Below are 21,163 nucleotides of genomic sequence, written 5' to 3' on the forward strand. Positions count from 1 at the left end.
TTTGTTTGGACGCAGCTGTTGGTTTGTGCGTGTGAGTGTGTGCACCCTGACCTCTCTCTCCTTCCTCCCATGTCCTCCTGCTGTCCGCCACCAAAGCCTTATTCCTCTTGGTCAAAAGCACCCTTAGCTCCCTGTGGCTGCAAACAGTTGACCTTGACAGGTGACCTGCGGAGGTGGGAGGGATTCGTCCAACACCGCACAGGTCTGGGGTGCTGAGGCTCTCCCTGATGGGAGATGATTGAGGGTGAGGGGGTGCTGGCTCTGCACCATGCAGTGGCTGGAGGCTCCTTGGCCTCCCTCCTTCCTTTCTCGTTCCTCCTCCCTCCTGCAAACCTTTCTCCTCCACTTTCCTTTCTTTTCTATTTTTCTGTTCAATCCAGGGGTCTAGCCCAAAAAGGGAAAGACAGTTTCCAACATCCTGGCCCCTGCTTTTGTCGTCCTCTTAGGGACTCCAGCTGGTTACATACGACAGCCCATTTGTGTGGGCAAATGACAGTGAGAAAAATTCAGACCTCCAACGGTGAACCTGCGCTGTAGTTACGTACAGTCTTCTGAGGTGCTCTCTCGTCCTCTCTTTTCTTTTCTGCTTTCAACCTGCTGTTACGAAGCTGCTGGTGTGAAGACTCATTGTTTATGGTCTAACTAGAATGTAAACGTTGGAAACTCATTTGAAATTGAAGAGAAAGAGGGTAAAACAATTTGTTTTGTTTTGCTTTGTCTTGTTTTTTAAAACCAAACTGCCACAGAGATTGGTTCAGGCTCTCCTTGGATGACCTATCGGGTGACAAGGGTTAGCCAAGTGAGCGGGTTCCAGTTCTGTCAGCACAGCCACCTGCAGCCCCCTGGCTCCTACAGGTCCAGGAGTTTGTGACTTTACCATTGCCGTGGCAACACCCAGATGTTACTGCCCTTTCCTGGCAATGACCCACAGGCACCTCCGCTTTTCTAGGAAATTCTGAATGCCCCACCCCCTAATTTGCATGTAGTTAAAAGTGGGTATAATGTGCCGGCCACCCCACCCGGAGCTGCTGCTGTCCGCGCACTGCCTCTGGGACGGCCCTGCTTGGAGGGTCCTCATGGAGCTGCGACATGCCACCACCTCAGTGAAGCTGCTTTCAAGGGAGGAGGAAAGGAAAAAGCTGGGCAGACAGCTGAAGCTGGTCTTTGGTAAAATTCTTTTTTTTCTTTTTTTTTTTGAGATACAGTCTTGCTCTGTCACCCGGGCTGGAGTGTAGTGGTGCGATCTCAGCTCACTGCAACCTCCACCTCCCAGGTTCAAGCGATTCTCCTGCCTCAGCCTCTTGAGTAGCTGGGATTACAGGCGCCCGCCACCACGCCCGGCTAAATTTTGTATTTTTAGTGAAGATGGGGTTTTGCCATGTTGGCCAGGCTGGTCTCGAACTCCTGACCTCAGATGATCCTCCCGCCTTGGCCTCCCACAGTGCTGAGATTACAGGCGTGAGCCACGGCACCTGGCCTGAAATCGTTTTTAGCCACAGATAATACGGCACACCTTTCAGAGACGGAGCCATCCACACCACAGGTGGTGAGAGTCTCGAGTCCTCCTCAGCCCCAGGTGGTTCTTCCTTACTCTGCTCCCGTGGATCCTTCAGACTTCATGGAGCGAAAAGCAAAGAAAACTACGTATTCTACCTACCCCTCCGCTTTGACACAAAAGGAGGCGCGACCATCACGGTGTCCTGAGCTCAGCCTGGCCCACAGGAGGCCCTCCTGGTGGGTGGGGGCGGCCTCCCAGGCATGGCTGCTGCGCTGGGTGGGGGTGACTAAGTCAACAGCCCCGTGTGTGCGTGCATGGGCTGACTCTGGCCTTCAGCAGTCACAGTCCCACAGGAGACACCGTGGGGATTCTCGGTGTGTCAGCTCCGGGCCTCCAGTAATGTTTCTCTTTAGGGCAAATCCCCACCCCGCCCCGGGCTGCCAGCTGCCACATCTCCCAACGTGGGGAGCGGGGAAGGCGGAGTTGCAGGGGGTGGTTGCAGGGTGAGGGTGTGTCTGGCTGCACAGATTTCCACGCCTGTGGGCTGGGCGGGAGTGCGGCAGGCCAGGTCTCACGAATGCGGGCCTCCATGACCAGTTTCAGTACTGAGGGAGTTAAAAGCCAGCACCCTTATACTGAGGCTGGAATGTAACAAAAACCCACCAAGAGTTCTGCCTAGCCCTTTCCTGGGCCTTAAAGCGTGAAAAAATAACAAAGGAATTCTTAATAGGACCCATTTAGGATTAAACACGTTTTATTGCCGGTCTGAAGAAACTCCCCAGGCCTCCACAAACAAGCTTACTGGGGGCGGGAAGGAACCTCTCCAACCTCGTGACTTAGGAGGAGACAAGATAAGGGTCATGACCCCAGCACCTGGACCCATCTAGATGAGTAAATGTACTGAGGGCCCAGAGGAAGGGCTTCAGGACTCAGACCTCAGTTACGGATGAGAAGTTCATCACTTACGTCTTAGGTGACACTCTTACACGTGGACATAGAGCTGAAAGGGTAGATAAGCTCTGGAGGACTTTGTCATTTTGAGCTGGTCTGGAGATAATGCACAGGCCTCCTTCTTGTGACTGGTTGGGGAAATAAATACGTGCTTCCCCCCCAGTTCAACTGCGCCTCGTTATGGGGCCCAACCTTCAGTTTGGTCCGAGAACGGGAGCTCCCTCTCATCCCAGGACCTGCTGCTGCTCCTGGTCACGGCTGCAGCTCCGTCCGCCTTTCTGTCCAGGCTGCCAGCTCGCCGCTCTCCCCACATCTGGCTCCCAGCTGTCATGCAGGGTCACATCGTCCCCAGAGTTCTGCTAACACAAGTGAAGTCTCGTCGGTGTGACCTCAAACAGCTACAAAGGCCGTTTCTGTGACGTGGAGACGACACGCTGAGTCTCCGGGACGAAGCCTCGCTCGGCAGGGCCGCCGGCCGGTGCCTGGTCTCTGTGTTCTGTGCCGCAGATGCCGCGTGACTGTGTTTCCCACTCCCTGTGTGTAGGTGGGACCCCAAGATAACGTTTTTCTGAAATGAGTATAATCCAGTGCCGTTCCTCAGATGATTGTTTATAAAATTGGAAAAACTGATTCTAAAGTTCACACGAAATAGCAAAGAGGGCTGGGCGTGGCGGCTCACGCCTGTAAACCCAGCACTTTGTGTCACGTGCCTCCGTGTGACACGGCACCAACGGGCTTTGTGTGAGCAACAAGGCTGTTTATTCACGTGGGTGCAAGTGGGCTGAGTCCGAGAAGAGTCGGCAGAGGGAGGTAGGGGTGGGGCCGTTTTACAGCAATGTAAAACTGGTAACACTGGAAAATCCCAGCACTTTGGGAGGCCGAGACGGGCAGATCACGAGGTCAGGAGATCGAGACCATCCCAACTAACCCGGTGAAACCCCATCTCTACTCCAGGTAAACACTGGAAACTTACAGTTAAAGGTGGTTACCTGTTGTCAGCAGAGGGGGGCACAAGGTACCTGGTGGGGAGACCATAAGACTCGTTGTCCAGAAGAAGGATGTCACGAGGTCAGTCGATCAGGTGGGGGCAGGGCAGGAACAAATCATAATGGAATGTCCTAAGGTTGGTCAATCAGTTAAGACAGGAGCTGGCTGTTTCACTTCTTTTGTAGATTTGGGTTGCCCCAGACTGCTTGGCTCTTGCAGGTCATCTGGACATACATGTGCAGGTCACAGGGGTCACAATGGCTTGACAGAAGGGAGCGTGTGTCTGAGGGAGCAGCAGTCGAGGAGGGGCTGCCCCTCCCCAGGAGGGCTCCAAAGGAGAAGTCGAGAAGCTGTTTCCTGCATACTCGAGTGTGAAGCTGCAAACCTCTGCTTGCTCAGCGGTAGGTTCAGGTTTAAAGACGCAGAACTTAACAAAATAGGCCGGGCGCGGTGGCTCAAGCCTGTAATCCCAGCACTTTGGGAGGCCGAGACGGGCAGATCACGAGGTCAGGAGATCGAGACCATCCTGGCTAACACAGTGAAACCCCGTCTCTACTAAAAAATACAGAAAACTAGCCGGGCGTGGTGGCGGCGCCTGTAGTCTTGGCTGCTCGGGAGGCTGAGGCAGGAGAATGTCGTAAACCCGGGAGGCGGAGCTTGCAGTGAGCTGAGATCCGGCCACTGCACTCCAGCCTGGGCGACAGAGCGAGACTCCGTCTCAAAAAAAAAAAAAAAAAAAATTAGCCAGCCACCACAGTGGGGTTGGAAGAACCACTCTGCAAATACAAGAGAGGGCACGAGGTTTCGGGATAGCGCCCATGCGGGCGACCCTGACCCGGTCCCTGCACTGCTTGTGCCGAGGACCCTCAGGCACCTGGGCTTCCTGTTTGCACCGTAAGGAAGGAGACCACTGCTACTCCTGCTGCCCTCCTCCCCCCACCTTGCCTAGTTCACAAGACAGGAGTAAACAGAAAGAAACAAAAGTAAGATAAATAGCCAGACAACCTTGGCACCACCACCCAGTCCTAGGAGTTAAACAAAGTAATAATAATAACATCAACCCCTGGCCTAAACTACTTATGTTATCTGTAGATTCCAGACACTGTATGAAAAAAGCATTGTAAAAGTTTTTGTTCCGTTAGCTGATGCAGGTAGCCCCCAGTCACGTTTTCCACGCTTGCTCGATTTATCACGACCCTTTCACGTGGACCCCTTAAAGTTGTAAGCCTTTAAAAAGGCCAAGTATTTCTTTCTCGGGGAGCTCGGCTCTTAAGATGTGAGTCTGCCGATGCTCCTGGCCGAATAAAAAAACCTCTTCCTTCTTTAATCCGGTGTCTGAGGAGTTTTGTCTGCAGCTCGTCCTGCTACAACAGGACGCCCAGGAGAACGCCCTCTCTCCGACTGGAGACAGGGACTGAGGGGTCCCCAGCCTGAACGCCCTGTCTGTGGGCTCGTCCATCAGAGCTGAGACCTTCTGATTTTCTTGTCTGGTCTTTTGAGATGGGGTTTTGCTCTTGTCACCCAGGTTGGAGTGCAATGGTGCGATCTCAGCTCACTGCAACCTCCGCCTCCCAGGCTCAAATGATTCTCCTGACTCAGCCTCCTGAGTAGCTGGGATTACAGGTGCCTGCCACAACACCCGACTGATTTTTGTATTTTATTAGGGACAAGGTTGTGCCGTGTTGCCATGTTGGTGAGGCTACTCTTGAACTCCTGACCTCAGGTGATCCACCCACCTCGACTTCCCAAAGTTCTGGGATTACAGGCGTGAGCCGCCGCACCCAGCCAATGCCTTCCGATTTTTCTGATCTCTCATTTTCCTTTCTAGAAGGGAGGCCTCTTGTCATCCTGTCTCTACCCGCAGAAAACAGAATTTGAGTTTCCATTTGAGCGCCGGGGCCCAGCATTGGAGGGAGGAAGACATCGGAGCCAGAGCCCCTCCAAGGCTGCTCCCCAGGGCGTGGGGCTGCCGGGGGCTGGCCCTGCTGGGGAGGAGAGGCTGCCAGGCGGGGCCCTGGGCCAAGGCCCCGGCATAAACACCCACGAGACACCCTGGGCTGGCCAGCTGCCACCCTGCCCTGCTACTCACCTCATAGCTTTTCTTCACCTCTCTCTCCGTCATAAACCCACCCAGCTCCACATCTGACACACATTTTTTTTTTTTTTTTTTTTTTTTTGAGACGGAGTCTTGTTCTGTAGCCTGGGCTGGAGTGCAGTGGCCGGATCTCAGCTCACTGCAAGCTCCGCCTCCCGGGTTTAGGCCATTCTCCTGCCTCAGCCTCCGGAGTAGCTGGGACTACAGGCGCCCGCCACCTCGCCCGGCTAGTTTTTTGTATTTTTAGTAGAGACGGGGTTTCACGGTGTTAGCCAGGATGGTCTCGATCTCCTGACCTCGTGATCTGCCCGTCTCAGCCTCCCAAAGTGCTGGGATTACAGGCTTGAGCCACCGCGCCCGGCCACACACGTTTTTTTTTTTTTTTTTGAGACAGTCTCGCTCTGTCGCCCAGGCTGGAGTGCAGTGGCCGGATCTCAGCTCACTGCAAGCTCCGCCTCCCGGGTTTACGCCATTCTCCTGCCTCAGCCTCCCAAGTAGCTGGGACTACAGGCGCCCGCCACCTTGCCCGGCTAGTTTTTTTTATTTTTTAGTAGAGATGGGGTTTCACCGGGTTAGTTGGGATGGTCTCGATCTCCTGACCTCGTGATCCGCCCATCTCGGCCTCCCAAAGTGCTGGGATTACAGGCGTGAGCCACCGCGCCCGGCCCTGACACACATTTCTAAATCTACGTTCCTTGTCAATGATTCAAACAATGCTTTTATTTTTTTTTTTATTTATTTTTTTTTTTTGAGACGGAGTCTCACGCTGTTGCCCAGGCTGGAGTGCAGTGGCGCGATCTCGGCTCACTGCAAGCTCCGCCTCCCGGGTTCCCGCCATTCTCCTGCCTCAGCCTCCTGAGTAGCTGGGACTACAGGCGCCCGCCACCGCGCCCGGCTAATTTTTTGTATTTTTAGTAGAGACGGGGTTTCACTGTGGTCTCGATCTCCTGACCTTGTGATCCGCCCGCCTCGGCCTCCCAAAGTGCTGGGATTACAGGCTTGAGCCACCGCGCCCGGCCGCTTTTATTTTTCAAAGAGAAACCTGCCATAGCGGTGAACTTAGAGCTGCAGTCCCCACAATGTAAACGTTTTCTTCTCACATTTGGAAACCTGCTGTGCTGGAATTGAATAGAAAACGAGAGAATGATAATAAATGAAATAAACCAGCCGTCCCTGAAATATGATTGCTTCTCAGGACCTGAGGCTGATCTGAGCCAATTCTTCCACTGATTTCTGCGTGGAGCCCCGGGGAACTCCTAGTGGAGCGTAAATTCTGAACTGGAGACGCACGTTCGGGGGCATGGAAGCCTCACGCTGAACAACTAAACAAAAGCCTCTGATTTTAGAATTTAAAAATGTCCGTGAGGGGTGCTTCAGTTGCCCCCGTGACCCCAGCTCTGGTGCATGTCCTGGGATCCTGACCCCCCTTTCAAACCCGCCAGAGCGATGCCAGGTGACTCTGGGGAGGCTCACCTGCTCAGGTGAGTAGAGTCAACCCTGTTGGCCGCTGGAGCCACCGGGGTAGCCAGGACCGCAGAGCTCTGCATGGCCTGGGGTAGGCTGATGTTCAAAACAAAGCTGTTATCATTGGAAAAGTACAAACATAAACACAAAGGAGGAGACTGGGACAATAATCCATTCAATCGCTGCCTTCTCCTGGCCTCTTCCGCTTCCTCTGTCTTCCTCGGCCCCTCCCAGCCAGAAGGGTGGGAAAGCGCTGGTTTTAATTAGCGATTTCGTGACTGCCTCCCCCGCGTTCCTGAGCCTCTCCCGGTTTCCTGACAGTGGAAAACACTCTGGCTTTGATTTGTAAGCAGATATGTAGATAATTTTCTTAGAAGGTTTCCCAATTGTAAAATGATTGGAACTTGGTTAACGCCTTCTGAGACACAACAGTTCCGTTTCCCCAAAGCCTCGCTTTAAAGGAGTTTTTACTTTATTAATTATATCTATGCGTCACCTTCGGGTTTCCTGGGTTGTCTGGAGCTCCCAAGTGTCCCGAGAGGCAGACGTCTGCAGTCCAGAGCTTTCAGCAGGAGCAGACTCTGCAGCTTCAGTGAGGGCCACACACGGGGCATCTGTGCAGGACGCATTGCCCTCCACACGGCCCCAGGACCACGGGGACAGCATGTCACTTTCCCACATTCCTTGGTGTTTTTAAAAGCTCGAATGTTAAAGAGTCGGCTTTTTAGGTTGTGCCAGAATGGCTCTGGGGTCAAACTATTTCTTTTTTTTTTTGAGACAGTCTCGCTCTTCACCCAGGCTGGAGTGCAGTGGCGCGATCTCGGCTCACTGCAACCTCCACCTCCCGTGCTCAAGCAATTCTCCTGCCTCAGCCTCTGGAGTAGCTGGGATTACAGGCACCTGCCACCACGCCCAGCTAATTTTTATATTTTTAGTAGAGACGGGGTTTCACCGTGTTGGCCAGGCTGGTCTTGAACTCCTAGCCTCAGGTGATCTGTCCGCCTCGGCGTCCGTAAGTGCCGGGATTACAGGTGTGCGCCACTGTCTCCTGCCGAAACTATTTCAATGTGACACCAGCATCATGTATGGCGTCTACAGGCCTCTCTCGGGTTCCCCTCTGCACAGAGCCTGTGGTTTTCAGGGCAAGATGCCCAGCTGCGAGCCAGCCGCCCTCAGGGCCTGAACCGTCTGTGGGACAAGGGCGACCTTTGGCCTGGGGTGCAGGGGCCCCTGGACTCTGATGCTGCACCTCGAGTTTACCCAGGTCCCAGGCCCTGCACAGACTGAGCCCCACACTAGCGTGACTGCCCCTGGAGCTGTTTGTTACAGAGACTTGCCGCCTGACTTGGGGCCCCACGGTGGCAATGTCACCTGGCACACCAGCAAGGGTGTCTGTGGGTGTCGATGCCTCCAGACACTGGTCTGTTCTTGGGGGAGGATCTTATTTGTCACAAAAAGAGGTCAAGTAGGCTGACAGTTCCTGATGATGGCCAGGTGTCGGGGCTGTGTGTCAGTCCTGGCTGCGCTGCCTGGGCCCTGCCCGCTTCTCTGCACCTCCCTGGGTGATGCCCATCTCATCAGCGCTGGTGGCAGGTGCACCGTCATGGGGCCCGGCACACCTGGCACCTCAGAGGCCTCTGCCCCAGCCACTGGGTCTGCCCAGGAGGACTGGACGGGTGACCTCCTCGGCCCACCCTCGAGGCTTCTCCAGGGCTCAATCCAGGCCGGAGTTGCTGGCAGCCCTAGAATGTTACGATTGTTGAGCTTCTTATTTCCAGGTAACTCAAGTTCATTTTAGAAGCTGTGGAAAACACAGGCAAGCAGAGAACATGAATGACCTGTCCCCTATTATCCACCCCAAACCTGACTTCAGTCAGCATCTGCTTTTACGTCCTTTCACTTTGTAGCTCCTGCCTTTGGGGCCAGCTCCTCCACACCCCAAGTTCTATTATTAATGGACTCTTCCTGTTTACTTCAATCCAGCAGATGTGTGTAGAGCAGCAACCACGCCGGGCTGGGACCCTGTGACCAAGGCATCTGCTGGAAGGAGTCTCTGAAGTCACTGCTGCCCACTCCCACATACACACAAACACACCTGTGCATGCACATACCACACCCCCCCACCCCTGCACACGCGTGAGTGCATGCTCTCACACACAAACATGTACACTCACAATGGGCCTCCAGGGCTGGGGCCGGCCGTGAAGCGGGACTGAGGGAGGGAGGGAGCTTGCGGGGGTGGCCCAGGTACAGCCCCTGGCCCGGCCTCAGCCCACCTGCCAGACTCTCGGCTGAAAGAGGACGCGGGTTGCCGTTCGGACACCCGTGTGCAACATCCCAACGTCACAGATCTGAAGGTGGAGGCAGAGCAGGTTGGAGGAGGAGGGTCAGGAGGTCTCAGGAATCGCTAAAGGGCCAGCCATGGGTTCTCAGTTCTTCCCAGAAACCAGTCCAGAGACCGGACCAATGGCAGGGCCCCTTTGCCGGCCTGGCTGATCTGGTGGCACAAAAGCACGAGCGTCTGTGCAGACTGAAGTGACCACCAGGGAGTGCTACTGGCACACAGCAAGTTGGCGCCCAAATCCAAGGCCTAGAAATTGATCCTGCTGCCTCTGGGCTGCTTTGTTGCACCCAGAGGTGCCCAGGGATGCCAAGCACCTACCCCAAGTCGCGTGGGGGTGGCACAGGTGCACCTGGAAGCCCTCGATTTCCATAATCTTCCCTCCCTACCGGGAGGTGTGTGGACTGGCTAAGTCCGCTTCCAGTACCTGCTTCTCCAGTCTGAGATCTCAGTGAGGACACCAGGGGCATGGGGGGCCTCACACCCAGGGGCTGTCGCTGCCACGCCACTTCCTGTGTGTGGGCGCTGTGCCTGCCAGGGTGGGCACGATGCCACCTCCCAGTCATCATGGGCAGAGCCCTCTCCCTTGGACAGAACCCCCAGTGCCCACCCCTGGAGGTGGGATCCAGACCAGTGGGCAGAGGAGGGGGAGGCCATCCTCCTTTGGGACCATTTGTGTGCCTGGCAGTGGCCCCCATTGTATCTCCAAGTGGGGTTTATGGTGGTGCCAAGGGCTGCGGGGGGCACACCCAGTACCAGGAGCTTCTGGGCTGATTTGAGGGTTGTTCTGTGTTTCTAGGCCATGCGGGGTGGGCCACGGCTTGTGACCAGGGTCTTTATGGAGCAGGATTGAGCCACATGTGGACAGGGTCCTGTGAAGTAGGATTGAGGCCCCCTAACCTCCCAGCTCACTCTCTCTGCACAACTTTGGTTTTGCTCTGGTTTAAAAATGAACAGATTAAACTGAAGTAAATATTTCAAGCTATTTTTAACCAAAAAAACAAAAATGTGTTATTCATCATGCTCGGTGCTCTGCTCAGATGACACAGTGATGAGCCTGGCTCCACGGGGCAGGCAGCTGGTGGCTAAGGGTGAGGTCAGCGTGACATGGCTCTGATTTACCCAGAATGTTTAATACATGCCATTTTTCTCCTTAGTTTCATTTAATGTCTTTTTTTTTTTTTTTTTTGAGACGGAGTCTCGCTCTGTCGCCCAGGCTGGGGTGCAGTGGCCGGATCTCGGCTCACTGCAAGCTCCGCCTCCCGGGTTTACGCCATTCTCCTGCCTCAGCCTCCCGAGTAGCTGGGACAACAGGCGCTCGCCACCTCGCCAGGCTAGTTTTTTGTATTTTTTAGTAGAGACGGGGTTTCACCGTGTTAGCCAGGATGGTCTCGATCTCCTGACCTCGTGATCCGCCCGTCTCGGCCTCCCAAAGTGCTGGGATTACAGGCTTGAGCCACCGCGCCCGGCATTTTTTGTATTTTTAGTAGAGACGGGGTTTCACCGTGTTAACCAGGATGGTCTTGATCTCCTGACCTTGTGATCCGCCCGCCTTGGCCTCCCAAAGTGCTGGGATTACAGGCGTGAACCACCGCGCCTGGCTTTTTTTTTTTTTTTAAAGACAGAGTCTCACTCTGTTGCCCAGGCTGGAGTGCAGTGGTGTGATCTTGGCTCACTGCAACCTCTACCTCCCGGGTTCAAGCAATTCTCCTGCCTCAGCCTCTGGGGTAGCTGGGATTACAGGCGCACACCACCACGCCCCGTCAATTTTTGTATTTTTGTTAGAAACAGGGTTTCACCATGTTAGCCAGGATGGTCTCAAACTCCTGACCTCTGGTGATCCACCTGCCTTGTTCTCCCAAAGTGCTGGGATTACAGGCGCGAGCCACCATGCCCGGCTATTTAATGTCTTTATGAAGATGCCATTTTATAGGGTGATGAGAGCAAAAAACAAAATCGAGCACCAGGACCCCCGGTACATGTCTTCTATATTTGGTTTATTTGATGAAGGAGTCTATGGCTAACAGGGCCCCATAGCCATGGAGCCTGGCCCTCCATTGCCCAGGTGTGACCCAGACCTTTAGAATTGCAGGCCCTCAGCTCCATCTCACCCAGAAGCATGAACCCTAAATCTACTGTGGAGGCCTCAGGGAGAGAGGGGGTAGGAGGGTGGCTGCACTCTCATACCCTCCTGCATCTGCTGGAACCCAGGGCCCACCTTACAGGCAGCACCTGCTCCTGCAGGCTACAGACAGGGTCATGCAGGTGCCTGGAAGCCGCTGCCAACTGCCAGGATTGGGTTTGCACCTGCCCCAGCCTCCCTGGCCCTGGGTGATGGGGGGAAGCCAAGAGGGGAGAGTCCGAGGGAACGTGACCCCCGCTGCCTCGTCCTGCGTGGGTGTTCAAAGGTTCGGAGTCCTGGAATGTTGGGGGGATATTTCTGTATCCCCAAACCTGAAGGCACCCAGACTTCCAGAAAAGGCTGGCAATGGAGAGACGGAGGTGGGGGTGCCTCCTTCACGGGCAGCTTCTTTCTAAGCTGCATCAGGCCAGGAGGTTGGCAGGGCACAGAGCTGCCCGGGGCAGTGTTTCCACAGGTCTGGGGTGTGGAAATGGGGACTCCTGGCCACCCTTCCTCTCTGGCCTTCTTCCAGCCCCTCCCTCCAGGAGACACCAGTCCCCTTTCCCTGTGGGACTGCTCAGAGTCATGTCCAAGACCTTCCCCAATGGTGGTCTTTGCTGACCTTTCAGGGCAGCCCCCACCCTTGCCATTGTGGATGGAGAAATCCCCTGGGGTGGTGGGGGCTCTGCTTCCCGGGGTCTCACGTGGCCACCTCCACCCTCTCGCTTGGTCCCCAGCCGCCTAGAAACCTACCCCTAGATGGACTCAAGTTATCCACAGCTATGTTTGACAGAACAGCAAGGATGTACCTATGGTTTCAAAGACCCTAGGCTCGGCGGGATCACCACCCTGCCTTTGTAGGGAAGGGCCCACAATTCCCAGCACTCATTTGCTCTTTTGCTGCTCAGAGACTGTCACTGCACAGACCCTGGGGCCTATGGAGGAGTCACAGACTCTGGACTCAGGATGGGGCCCCAGGCCCCAACCAGGCTCTGGCCCAGCCCAGGGAAGATAATAATGGAAATCCCACCCCAGGAGGGTTCAAGACAGACCCCAGGAGGGTTCAGGACACAGCTGGCCACAGGTGGCCACAGCGCCTAGGCCCTCTCTCCTTCCTCTCCTGCAAACGTTCTTCCTGCTTGAGAGTGAGATGCAGAGACCTTGCTTTTTTCACTCTCTGGAGAACGTGTGGCTGGTGATGTTCTTTCCTCTTATTTGCTTTCCTCTTTTCTAAATGTTTGACAATGAATTTGTTCACTTTGAAATAAGCAAACAATACCAAAAGTTATTTTTAGAAGGACAGCCTCTAAGTCTGTGATTACAGTTTGGATGATGGCCCAGGGTGATCCAGGGTGTTCCGATCCTCCCACAGCACTGGCGACAGACCTGACCAGGGCACGTGGAGGTGCCTCCACACGGCAGTGGCTTCTTGGTCCTTCAGAAGGACGGAGGCCACCAGTGGGCCATGGAGCTGACTAGGTGGACAAAGCAAATGAGGAGGAAGGGTGGGCTGGGAGTGAGGGGAGGTGACTGTGGTCCCCTGGACAGGGTCTGTTGTAAGGAAGCCACTCGGCCAGGTGTGGTGGCTCACGTCTGTAATCCCAGCACTTTGGGAGACCAAGGGCGGATCACGAGGTCAAGAGATAGAGACCATTCTGGCCAACATGGTGAAATCCCGTCTCTACTAAAAATACAAAAATTAGCTGGGCGTGGTGACGGGTGCCTGTAATCTCAGCTACTTGGGAGGCTGAGGCAGGAGAATCGCTCGAACCCGGGAGTTGGAAGTTGGAGTGAGCCAAGATCGCGCCATTGCACTCCAGCCTGGGCAACAAAAGTGAAACTCCATCTCAAAAACAAACAAAAGAAAGAAAGAAACAGGCAGCTTCTCAGAACACATCTGTCCTCCACGTCCACAGACGCGTCCCACCCCGGCCACCACCGTGTGGCTTTTCTCCATGGAAGCAGAGGCCGTGCATCACTCCCACAGGCAGCATGTCTCTGACGAGCCTCAGTAGTCAATTCATGCAAGAAACAAAACTGCTCCTCTCCTTCTTTAGTGTCTGTGCGGAGGAGCGAGAGGGAAAAGCCAATCAACACCATTGCATGTGCTGCTGAAATGCTTTGTGCAAATATTGAGACTGGAGGTGAGGGTGGAACTTTGTAATATAAAAGCAAGAAGATAAATGTTGACTTTAAAATCCAAGTACTTGGACTTTGCTAGAATATTCCATAATCCTTTCCTGGTCTTGATTATTAAAACAGTTTTCAAGAAAGTTCTATTTGGTGAGTCACCTGATTATCTAAACACACTTTTCTTTCTTGTTAGGGTTTGACTCCAGCTGGGTCCTCTGCCAACAGAACCAAGCCCACTTGGGTCTTGGAGGCTTTGGGGGCTGGCTGGTTTCCCTGGGCACGATTGGTGAGCCCAGGTCAGATTCCTGGACTTGCTGGAGATCCTGTGTCCGGGAAGGCACCAGCCCAGGAGGCTCCGAGCCTCGGCCAGGGAGGCAGCAGGTTGGTAGCGCCTTGGCAGCCATCCCGAGGACACAGGTAAGAAGCCAACAGAGAAGCAAGAATGTGTCATAAGACATTAAAGCTGCTCCACTCCACAAGCATCTCTGGAATGTTCTCTGGGCCCCGGACCTGTGCGAGGCGTCGTGGGTGAGACAGAGACGAAGCCCCTTATTCGGAAGCTGGCACTTGAAGGGCGGGATGTGGCCTCACCCCATTCCGCTGCAGGGCTCAGCTGGCATCTGCACCCCCCAGGTAGCTGGGGGCCCCTGAGCTTGGCCAGGCCCATCTGGCAGCCTTGTCCCTGCGCGCCCACCCCCTTTGGGTTTTGTTCAGTTTCCTGGGCTCCGCCTCTTCACCTGTTCCTAACGAGAGCTTGTGCACCCCAGGATGGTGGGGATGGAGTTTTGGCTTGTGGGCAATCTGGGTGTCAGGCTCAGGGCCCAAGTGGCTCTGGGTCATGGCCTTGGTCCCACAATGGCTGTGCTGCTCCATCAGTGGTCTCTGCAGCTGGGGAAATGCCTGGTCCTTCTGGAGATACAGCAGTGCTGGATTCCCCGATGATGGCCATGTCCTGTTCCTCTGGTACCATCCACCCACCAAGTCTTGCCACGGTTTCCCTCTGGGCCCCGAATCCAGCTGTCCATCCCAGCTTCTGCCTCGAGTGGCCTCTCCTGTACCCAGCTGCCCAGAGAGCGATTCAAAGTTTCCGTCCCAGGCTGCTGATGTGACCGAGGACCTTGAGAGGGCCCTACACTCTCAGACCAGGGTGAGGCCGAGGTCCGAGAGGCAAGTCCCTGCCCAGGCCCTGGTTGGCCAGGACGCGCTGGCCACAGCTTCTCAGAGAGGACATTGCCATGCACCCACCAACACTTCCCCGTCAGCTTGCTGGTCCCGCACCGCTCCTGCTGGGCAACGAGGTCGCAGCATATTAAATTCTCGATGCAACTACGGTATGAAAAAGCCACGCAAACCAGCAAGGAGCCTGCTCTCCACAGGGGCCCTCAAAGGGCTCTGCTGCTCCCCTGTCAAAACCTCCTTTAGGCAGTGTATCTGCCGGTCGCCGGCTATGTCCTCCAAATTGGGGCTAGGAGGGGTCCAATGGGAGGGTCCTCATGCTCCAGACGCCCGCTGGCCCAGCCCTCAGTGTTCACGACAGGTGCAATGCCCCCTCTGGCCCCCTCCTGGCCAGGGCAGCCACAGCTCAGCCCCGAGGCCTTGAGTGGCCTTTTCAGAGAAAACCAGGACCCGGGGGCTCCTCCCGGGAGCCTCTGACCACCAGACCCATTAACAGGCTTCTCTGTGGGGTCCCTCAACTACTACTTTCCTCGCGCCTGAGGGGACCAGCCAGGCGGCTCAGGCACCTGAGTCTTCAGGGAATGAGCTCAACGCCCTCTCCATCCACAGCAGGACACCTGGCAGCCAAAGCTCCACACCTGCCCCTGCCCCAGGGCTGGGATGAGGAAGCCCTGGGGTGAGGGGTGGCCCTGATCCGAGCCCTAACCTGGTGGGGGTGGCAGGCAGCCCAGGTGCGTGGATGACCCGAGCCAGGCACAGACAGCCTCCAGGTCGGGAGGAGTAGAGGTCATGGGGATGTAGGGAAAGGGTTTGGGGGCTCCTCCTGCAGGGCCACTGTGGGAGACAATTTGTCACTTTCTTACAAAACTAAACACACTCTGACCACAGCATCCAGCAATCCTGCTCCTCAGAGTTTACCAAAATGAGTTGAAAACTTACGTCTACAGAAATCTGCACACGAATATTGGTAGTGGCTTTATTCATAATTGCCCAAACCTGGGAGCAACCAAGATGTCCTTCCATCATAGATGAAAGGATAAATAAAGCATGGTACATCCAGACAATGCAATATCATTCAGTGTTAAAAAATAAGTGAGCTGGCCAGGCAAGGTGGCTCCCGTCTGTAATCCCAGCACTTTGGGAGGCAGAGGCAGGTGGATCACTTGAGCCCAAGTGTTCGAGACCAGTGTGGGCAACATGGCGAGATCCTGTCTCACAAAAAATACAAAACTTATCGGGGCATGCTGGTGCGCACCTGTAGTCCCAGCTATTTGGGAGGCTGAGGTGAGAAGATTGCATGAGCCCAGGAGGTTGAGGCTGCAGTAACTGATTTTGCCACCGCATTCCAGCCTGGGTGACAGAGCAAGACCCTGTCTCAAAAAAAAAAAAAAAAAAAAAAAAAAAAAAAGAAGTGAACTATCAAACCACAAAAGACATGGAAGAACCAAAGTGGATATTACTAAAAAAGAAGTTGAAAAGACCACGTAATGTGTGAGTCCAGCTCTATGACATTTGGAAAAGGCAAAATTCAGGAGACAGTCAAAAGATCCCTGGTGGCCAGGGGCTGGGAGAGGGAGGGATGAAAATGCAGAATGCAGATGAATCTTGGGGTGGAGAAACCTGTCTGTACAATATTAGAGTGGCGGGTCTGCATGATTATATGTGTGTCCAAACCTACAGAATGCACAGCACCAGAGGAAAGCCAAATGGAAACTGCAGAGGTGATGACGATAATAACAATGTGTAACACATGGCTGGGATGGTGGGACTGGGGAAGGCTGTGCACCTACAGGAGCTCCATGGTGGGAGAGCTCCATGCTTTTGGCTCAGTTTTGCTATGAACCTAAAACTGCTGTAAAAAATAAAATCTATTGGCTGGGCACGGTGGCTCAAGCCTGTAATCCCAGCACTTTGGGAGGCCGAGGCGGGCGGATCACGAGGTCAGGAGATCGAGACCATCCTGGCTAACACGGTGAAACCCCGTCTCTACTAAAAAAATACAAAAAAAACTAGCCGGGCGAGGTGGCGGGCGCCTGTAGTCCCAGCTATTCGGGAGGCTGAGGCAGGAGAATGGTGTAAACCCGGGAGGCGGAGCTTGCAGTGAGCTGAGATCCGGCCACTGCACTCCAGCCCGGGCGACGAGACTCCGTCTCAAAAAAATAAAATAAAATAAAATAAAATAAAATCTATTGAAACAACAAGTGTTAATTTACAAGTGTCTCTGTTTAAAGAGCAAAGAGATGAACCACAAAGGGGAAAATGTGTTTAAACAATAACTAATTGACAATTGGCTCGTTCCTAAAATTCAGAGAACTTTTAAGAAAGAGACAGCAAAGCAGGGATCACGTTTTACAAACACGACAGGACCAGGACATCGTGCCCACGACGAGACAGCAACCACAGGTTGGATGTTCACCCCGTGCCAGTCTGTGGACGGAGAGCACCCACCCCGACCTCCAGCCCCCAGAGGAGCTGCCTCCTCAGGGCCTTCCTGCAGGCGCCCAGGGGCTGCACATGGCCCTCCTTAGGGGGAGCTAGTGACTCATCATTTTCATTTCCTGGAAACTGAGGCTCATGGGAGATATGCAGATGAGCCCAGAGCACCATGGGAAATGGCCCTTTATATACCCAGATGGGCTCTGCCTCCTCCTTTCCCTGGGTGCCCACATGAGCAGAGACACCAGGACGGTGAGGTCTCCCGAGGAGGGTCTCGGAGACACGGCCTGGTGCTGGGTGAGGGATTGGGAGGCTGAAGCGGGGCCAGGATTCCTCAGGTTCCCTCAGTTTCCCTCAGTTTCCCTCAGTTTCCTTCAGTTTCCTTCAAGTTCCCCTCAGATTCCCTCAATTTCCCTCAGTTTCCCCCAGTTTCCCTCAAGTTCCCCTCAGGTTCCCTCAGTTTCTCTCAGGTTCCCCTGGGTTCCCCCAGTTTGTGTCAGGTTTCTTCAGGTTCCCCCAGTTTCCCTCAGGTTCTCTCAGGTTCCCCCAGTTTGTGTCAGGTTTCTTCAGGTTCCCCCAGTTTCCCTCAGTTTCCCTCAGGTTCCCCCAGTTTCCCTCAGGTTCCCCCAGTTTCCCTCAGGTTCCTCCAGTTTCCTTCAGTTTCCCCCAGTTTCTCTCAGGTTCCCCCGGGTTCCCCCAGTTTGTGTCAGGTTTCTTCAGGTTCCCCCAGTTTCCCTCAGGTTCTCTCAGGTTCCCCCAGGTTCCCTCAAGTCCCCTCAAGCTCTGCCAGTTTCCCTCAGTTTCCCCCAGTTTCCCTCAGGTTCCCCCAGTTTCCCTCAGTTTCCCCCAGTTTCTCTCAGGTTCCCCCAGTTTGTGTCAGGTTTCTTCAGGTTCCCCCAGTTTCCCTCAGTTTCCCTCAGGTTCCCCCAGTTTCCCTCAGGTTCCCCCAGTTTCCCTCAGGTTCCTCCAGTTTCCTTCAGTTTCCCCCAGTTTCTCTCAGGTTCCCCCGGGTTCCCCCAGTTTGTGTCAGGTTTCTTCAGGTTCCCCCAGTTTCCCTCAGGTTCTCTCAGGTTCCCCCAGGTTCCCTCAAGTCCCCTCAAGCTCTGCCAGTTTCCCTCAGTTTCCCCCAGTTTCCCTCAGGTTCCCCCAGTTTCCCTCAGTTTCCCCCAGTTTCTCTCAGGTTCCCCCAGTTTGTGTCAGGTTTCTTCAGGTTCCCCCAGTTTCCTTCAGTTTCTCTCAGGTTCCCTCAGTTTCCTTCAGGTGCCCTCAAGCTCTGCCAGTTTCCCTCAGGTTTCCCCAGTTTCCCTCAGGTTCCCCCAGTTTCCCTCAGGTTCTCTCAGGTTCCCTCAGTTTCCTTCAGGTTCCCTCAATTTCCATGAGGTCCCCTCTGGCTCTGCCAGTTTCCCTCAGGTTCCCCCAGGTTCTGTCAGGCGAGGCTGACAGGGTGTTGGGGTCCCTGAGGTATAGGGGTCCCTGAGGTGTAGGGGGTGGATGATGAGCCCGGGGAGGTCGGATGGAGGAACTGAAGGCTTCCCAGCCCCGGTGCTGTTCAAACTGAGTAGGGTCCCCACTAAAGGGCCAGTCTGAACCCTGACATCCCTGCCCCTGCTGGTCCCCACAGTTCGCTCCACCCTGCCTGCTGGGGGTGCCTAACCTCCCTTCCTTTGCCTTTCCAGCTCCCTGAGACCACAGCAACTGCAGAAGCTGAAGACATTTCCAGAAGTTCAAGCTTCCACCCTCTGCAGGTCCCCACTGAGCTGGGACCCAGGTCATCCACTCCACCCCAAATCCCTGGATAGGAAACCCCTTTCTCCTCCTGCTCCTCGTCCCCTTCATCCCTGCCCCCCAGCATCCTACTGGCCCTAGCACCTGAGGCCAGACTGTCTGAGATCCTCTGAAGGCCAGACTGTTGCTGTCCACCCCGGTAGGAGGCAGGCAGCCTGGCCATGTGCCCTCCGGTCAGCGTGCGGTATGAGGAAGAGGGCATGTCCTACCTCTACGCCTCCTGGATGTATCAGCTTCAACATGGAGATCAGCTAAGCATTTGCTTCACTTGCTTCAAGGCTGCCTTTCTAGACCTTAAAGACTTGCTGGAGTCAGAGGACTGGGAAGAAGACAACTGGGACCCTGAGCTGATGGAGCACACTGAGGCAGAGTCGGAGCAGGAGGGGTCCTCAGGGATGGAGCTGAGCTGGGGGCAGAGCCCAGGACAGCCTGCACAGGAGGGCTCTGAGGCATGGGGGCTAGGGACCCTGGCATCAGCCCCAGAAGGGTCGGAAGATGCAGGTCTGGACCCCCACTTTGTGCCTACTGAACTAGGGCCTCAGGAGGCTGTACCCCTGGGCCTGGGACTTGAGGATGCTGACTGGACCCAGGGTCTGCCCTGGAGATTTGAGGGGCTTCTTACCTGCTCACACTGGCCAAGCTTCTTTCCTTCATAGAGGGGTTTCTCAAAGTGGACCTGCCCCCAGGGGAGCCCATGGTGTTGGGGCTGGGCATTATCTGGGCAGTGGACCCTGCCGAGGATGAGGCCTGGTTACTGGCCCTGCAGCTTGTCTCCATGGTGGGCTGCTATGATGCCACCTACCTGCAGAAGATGACCCCAGACAGGGCCCTGAGGACCCCAGGGCAGCACTGGAAATTGCTGCTGGAGCCTGGTGAAGTGTGGGTGGTAAGACTCCAAGATGCTCCCCAAGAGCAGGACCTGCACTGGTGGACACTGAGCTTTCTAGAAACATCCTCAACAGGACACAGAGCAGAGCTGGCCCCTGCAGCCTCAGCCCTGCAGAAGAGGGTTCACCATAGTCTCTTATTCACCCTGGACCAACAGGGAGAGAAAGAAGGGGGACTCGGCCTGTAAGCCACAGTCCTCCAGCCAAGAACAGGATCCCAGCACCCCTGAGACACACAGCAGAGGTCCTGAAGAAAGCCTGGCTGTTATAGGAGCCTCGGCCATGGGGGAGCTGCCCTGTTTCCAGCCTCAGTCCAGCGCTCCAGAACTGAGAGACTAAGACTCATGTAGCTGCCATTGTCCTGGAAATACCAGGACATCAGAGACTGGGAAGGGCCAGCAATTGCTCTTCCATTACAGCCAGGGGAGCAGTTGGCAAAGGATAGGCCCTTTGCCCGTGGAAACAAGGGGAGCAACTTTAGGGGCTGGGACATAGGGCCTGCTGTGGCCTCAGAGGGAAGCATTACAAATATTTGTAACCTGGAAACAAGTTCTTATCAGTTGATTGTCATATAGTTCTGGACGTGTTGGCCTGAATGGCTATTGTGCTGCTTGTGACGTGGGGCGCAGGGCACAGAACTTGTGCCTATTTCACCTTGGCCATGGGGAGGGACATTGCTTGTAAAACACACGCTCTGCAGAACACACCAGAATCTGTTGTGACCTGGACATGTTCTCGACTTTGCCAGGACAATCTCAGGGGTGCCACAAGACCCCATCAGCAGCACTAGGGTCTCTGGTCTACAGTGGAGGGAGAGCTGGTTTCAAACATTGGCCGTTGATGCAATTTAACCATTTAATTCCCGTTGCTCTATATGTTGTTTTTAATTTTAAAAAGTCATAAAGGCTTTCAATCAAGCTCCTGTGTAAGTCATTCCTCAGCACGTTTTGTTGATTGGCCTTATCTTTGTCCTCTCAGAATCTGGGCTAAGCCACCTTTGCTGGCTTGAAATCCCACTAGGTGGTGGGAACAGAGGACAGAAGGGAAGAGGAGCACGGGAGAGATGAGGGTTCTGGTCGGTTTTCAGGCTCATCATGGGAGTTTGTTTCACTTTATTTATTTATTTATTTATTTATTTATTTATTTATTTATTATTTTGAGATGGAGTCTCACTCTGTTGCCCAGGCTGGAGTGCAGTGGTGCGCACTGGCTCACTGCAAGCTCCACCTCCCAGGTTCACGCCATTCTCCTGCCTCAGCCTCCCGAGTAGCTGGGACTACAGGCACCT

The 21,163-nt window shown here is 54.6% G+C and overlaps 1 protein-coding gene across 1 annotated transcript; it reads left to right on the top strand.

The window, feature by feature from the left end:
- The first annotated feature begins 18,154 nt into the window (after positions 1-18,154).
- Positions 18,155-20,776, top strand: TEX19 (testis expressed 19). Its single transcript, XM_005585332.5, has one exon. It carries the CDS (start codon positions 19,150-19,152, stop codon positions 19,642-19,644), a length of 495 nt encoding a protein of 164 aa, XP_005585389.1. The 5' UTR covers positions 18,155-19,149; the 3' UTR covers positions 19,645-20,776.
- Positions 20,777-21,163: the final 387 nt, after the last annotated feature.

Source organism: Macaca fascicularis, chromosome 16 (genome assembly GCF_037993035.2).
Source record: "Macaca fascicularis isolate 582-1 chromosome 16, T2T-MFA8v1.1".
NCBI lineage: Eukaryota > Metazoa > Chordata > Mammalia > Primates > Cercopithecidae > Macaca > Macaca fascicularis.

Excerpts from the sequence above, each read along its gene's own strand:
- TEX19 (XM_005585332.5), top strand. The coding sequence starts at position 19,150 with ATGTGCCCTCCGGTCAGCGTGCGGTATGAGGAAGAGGGCATGTCCTAC.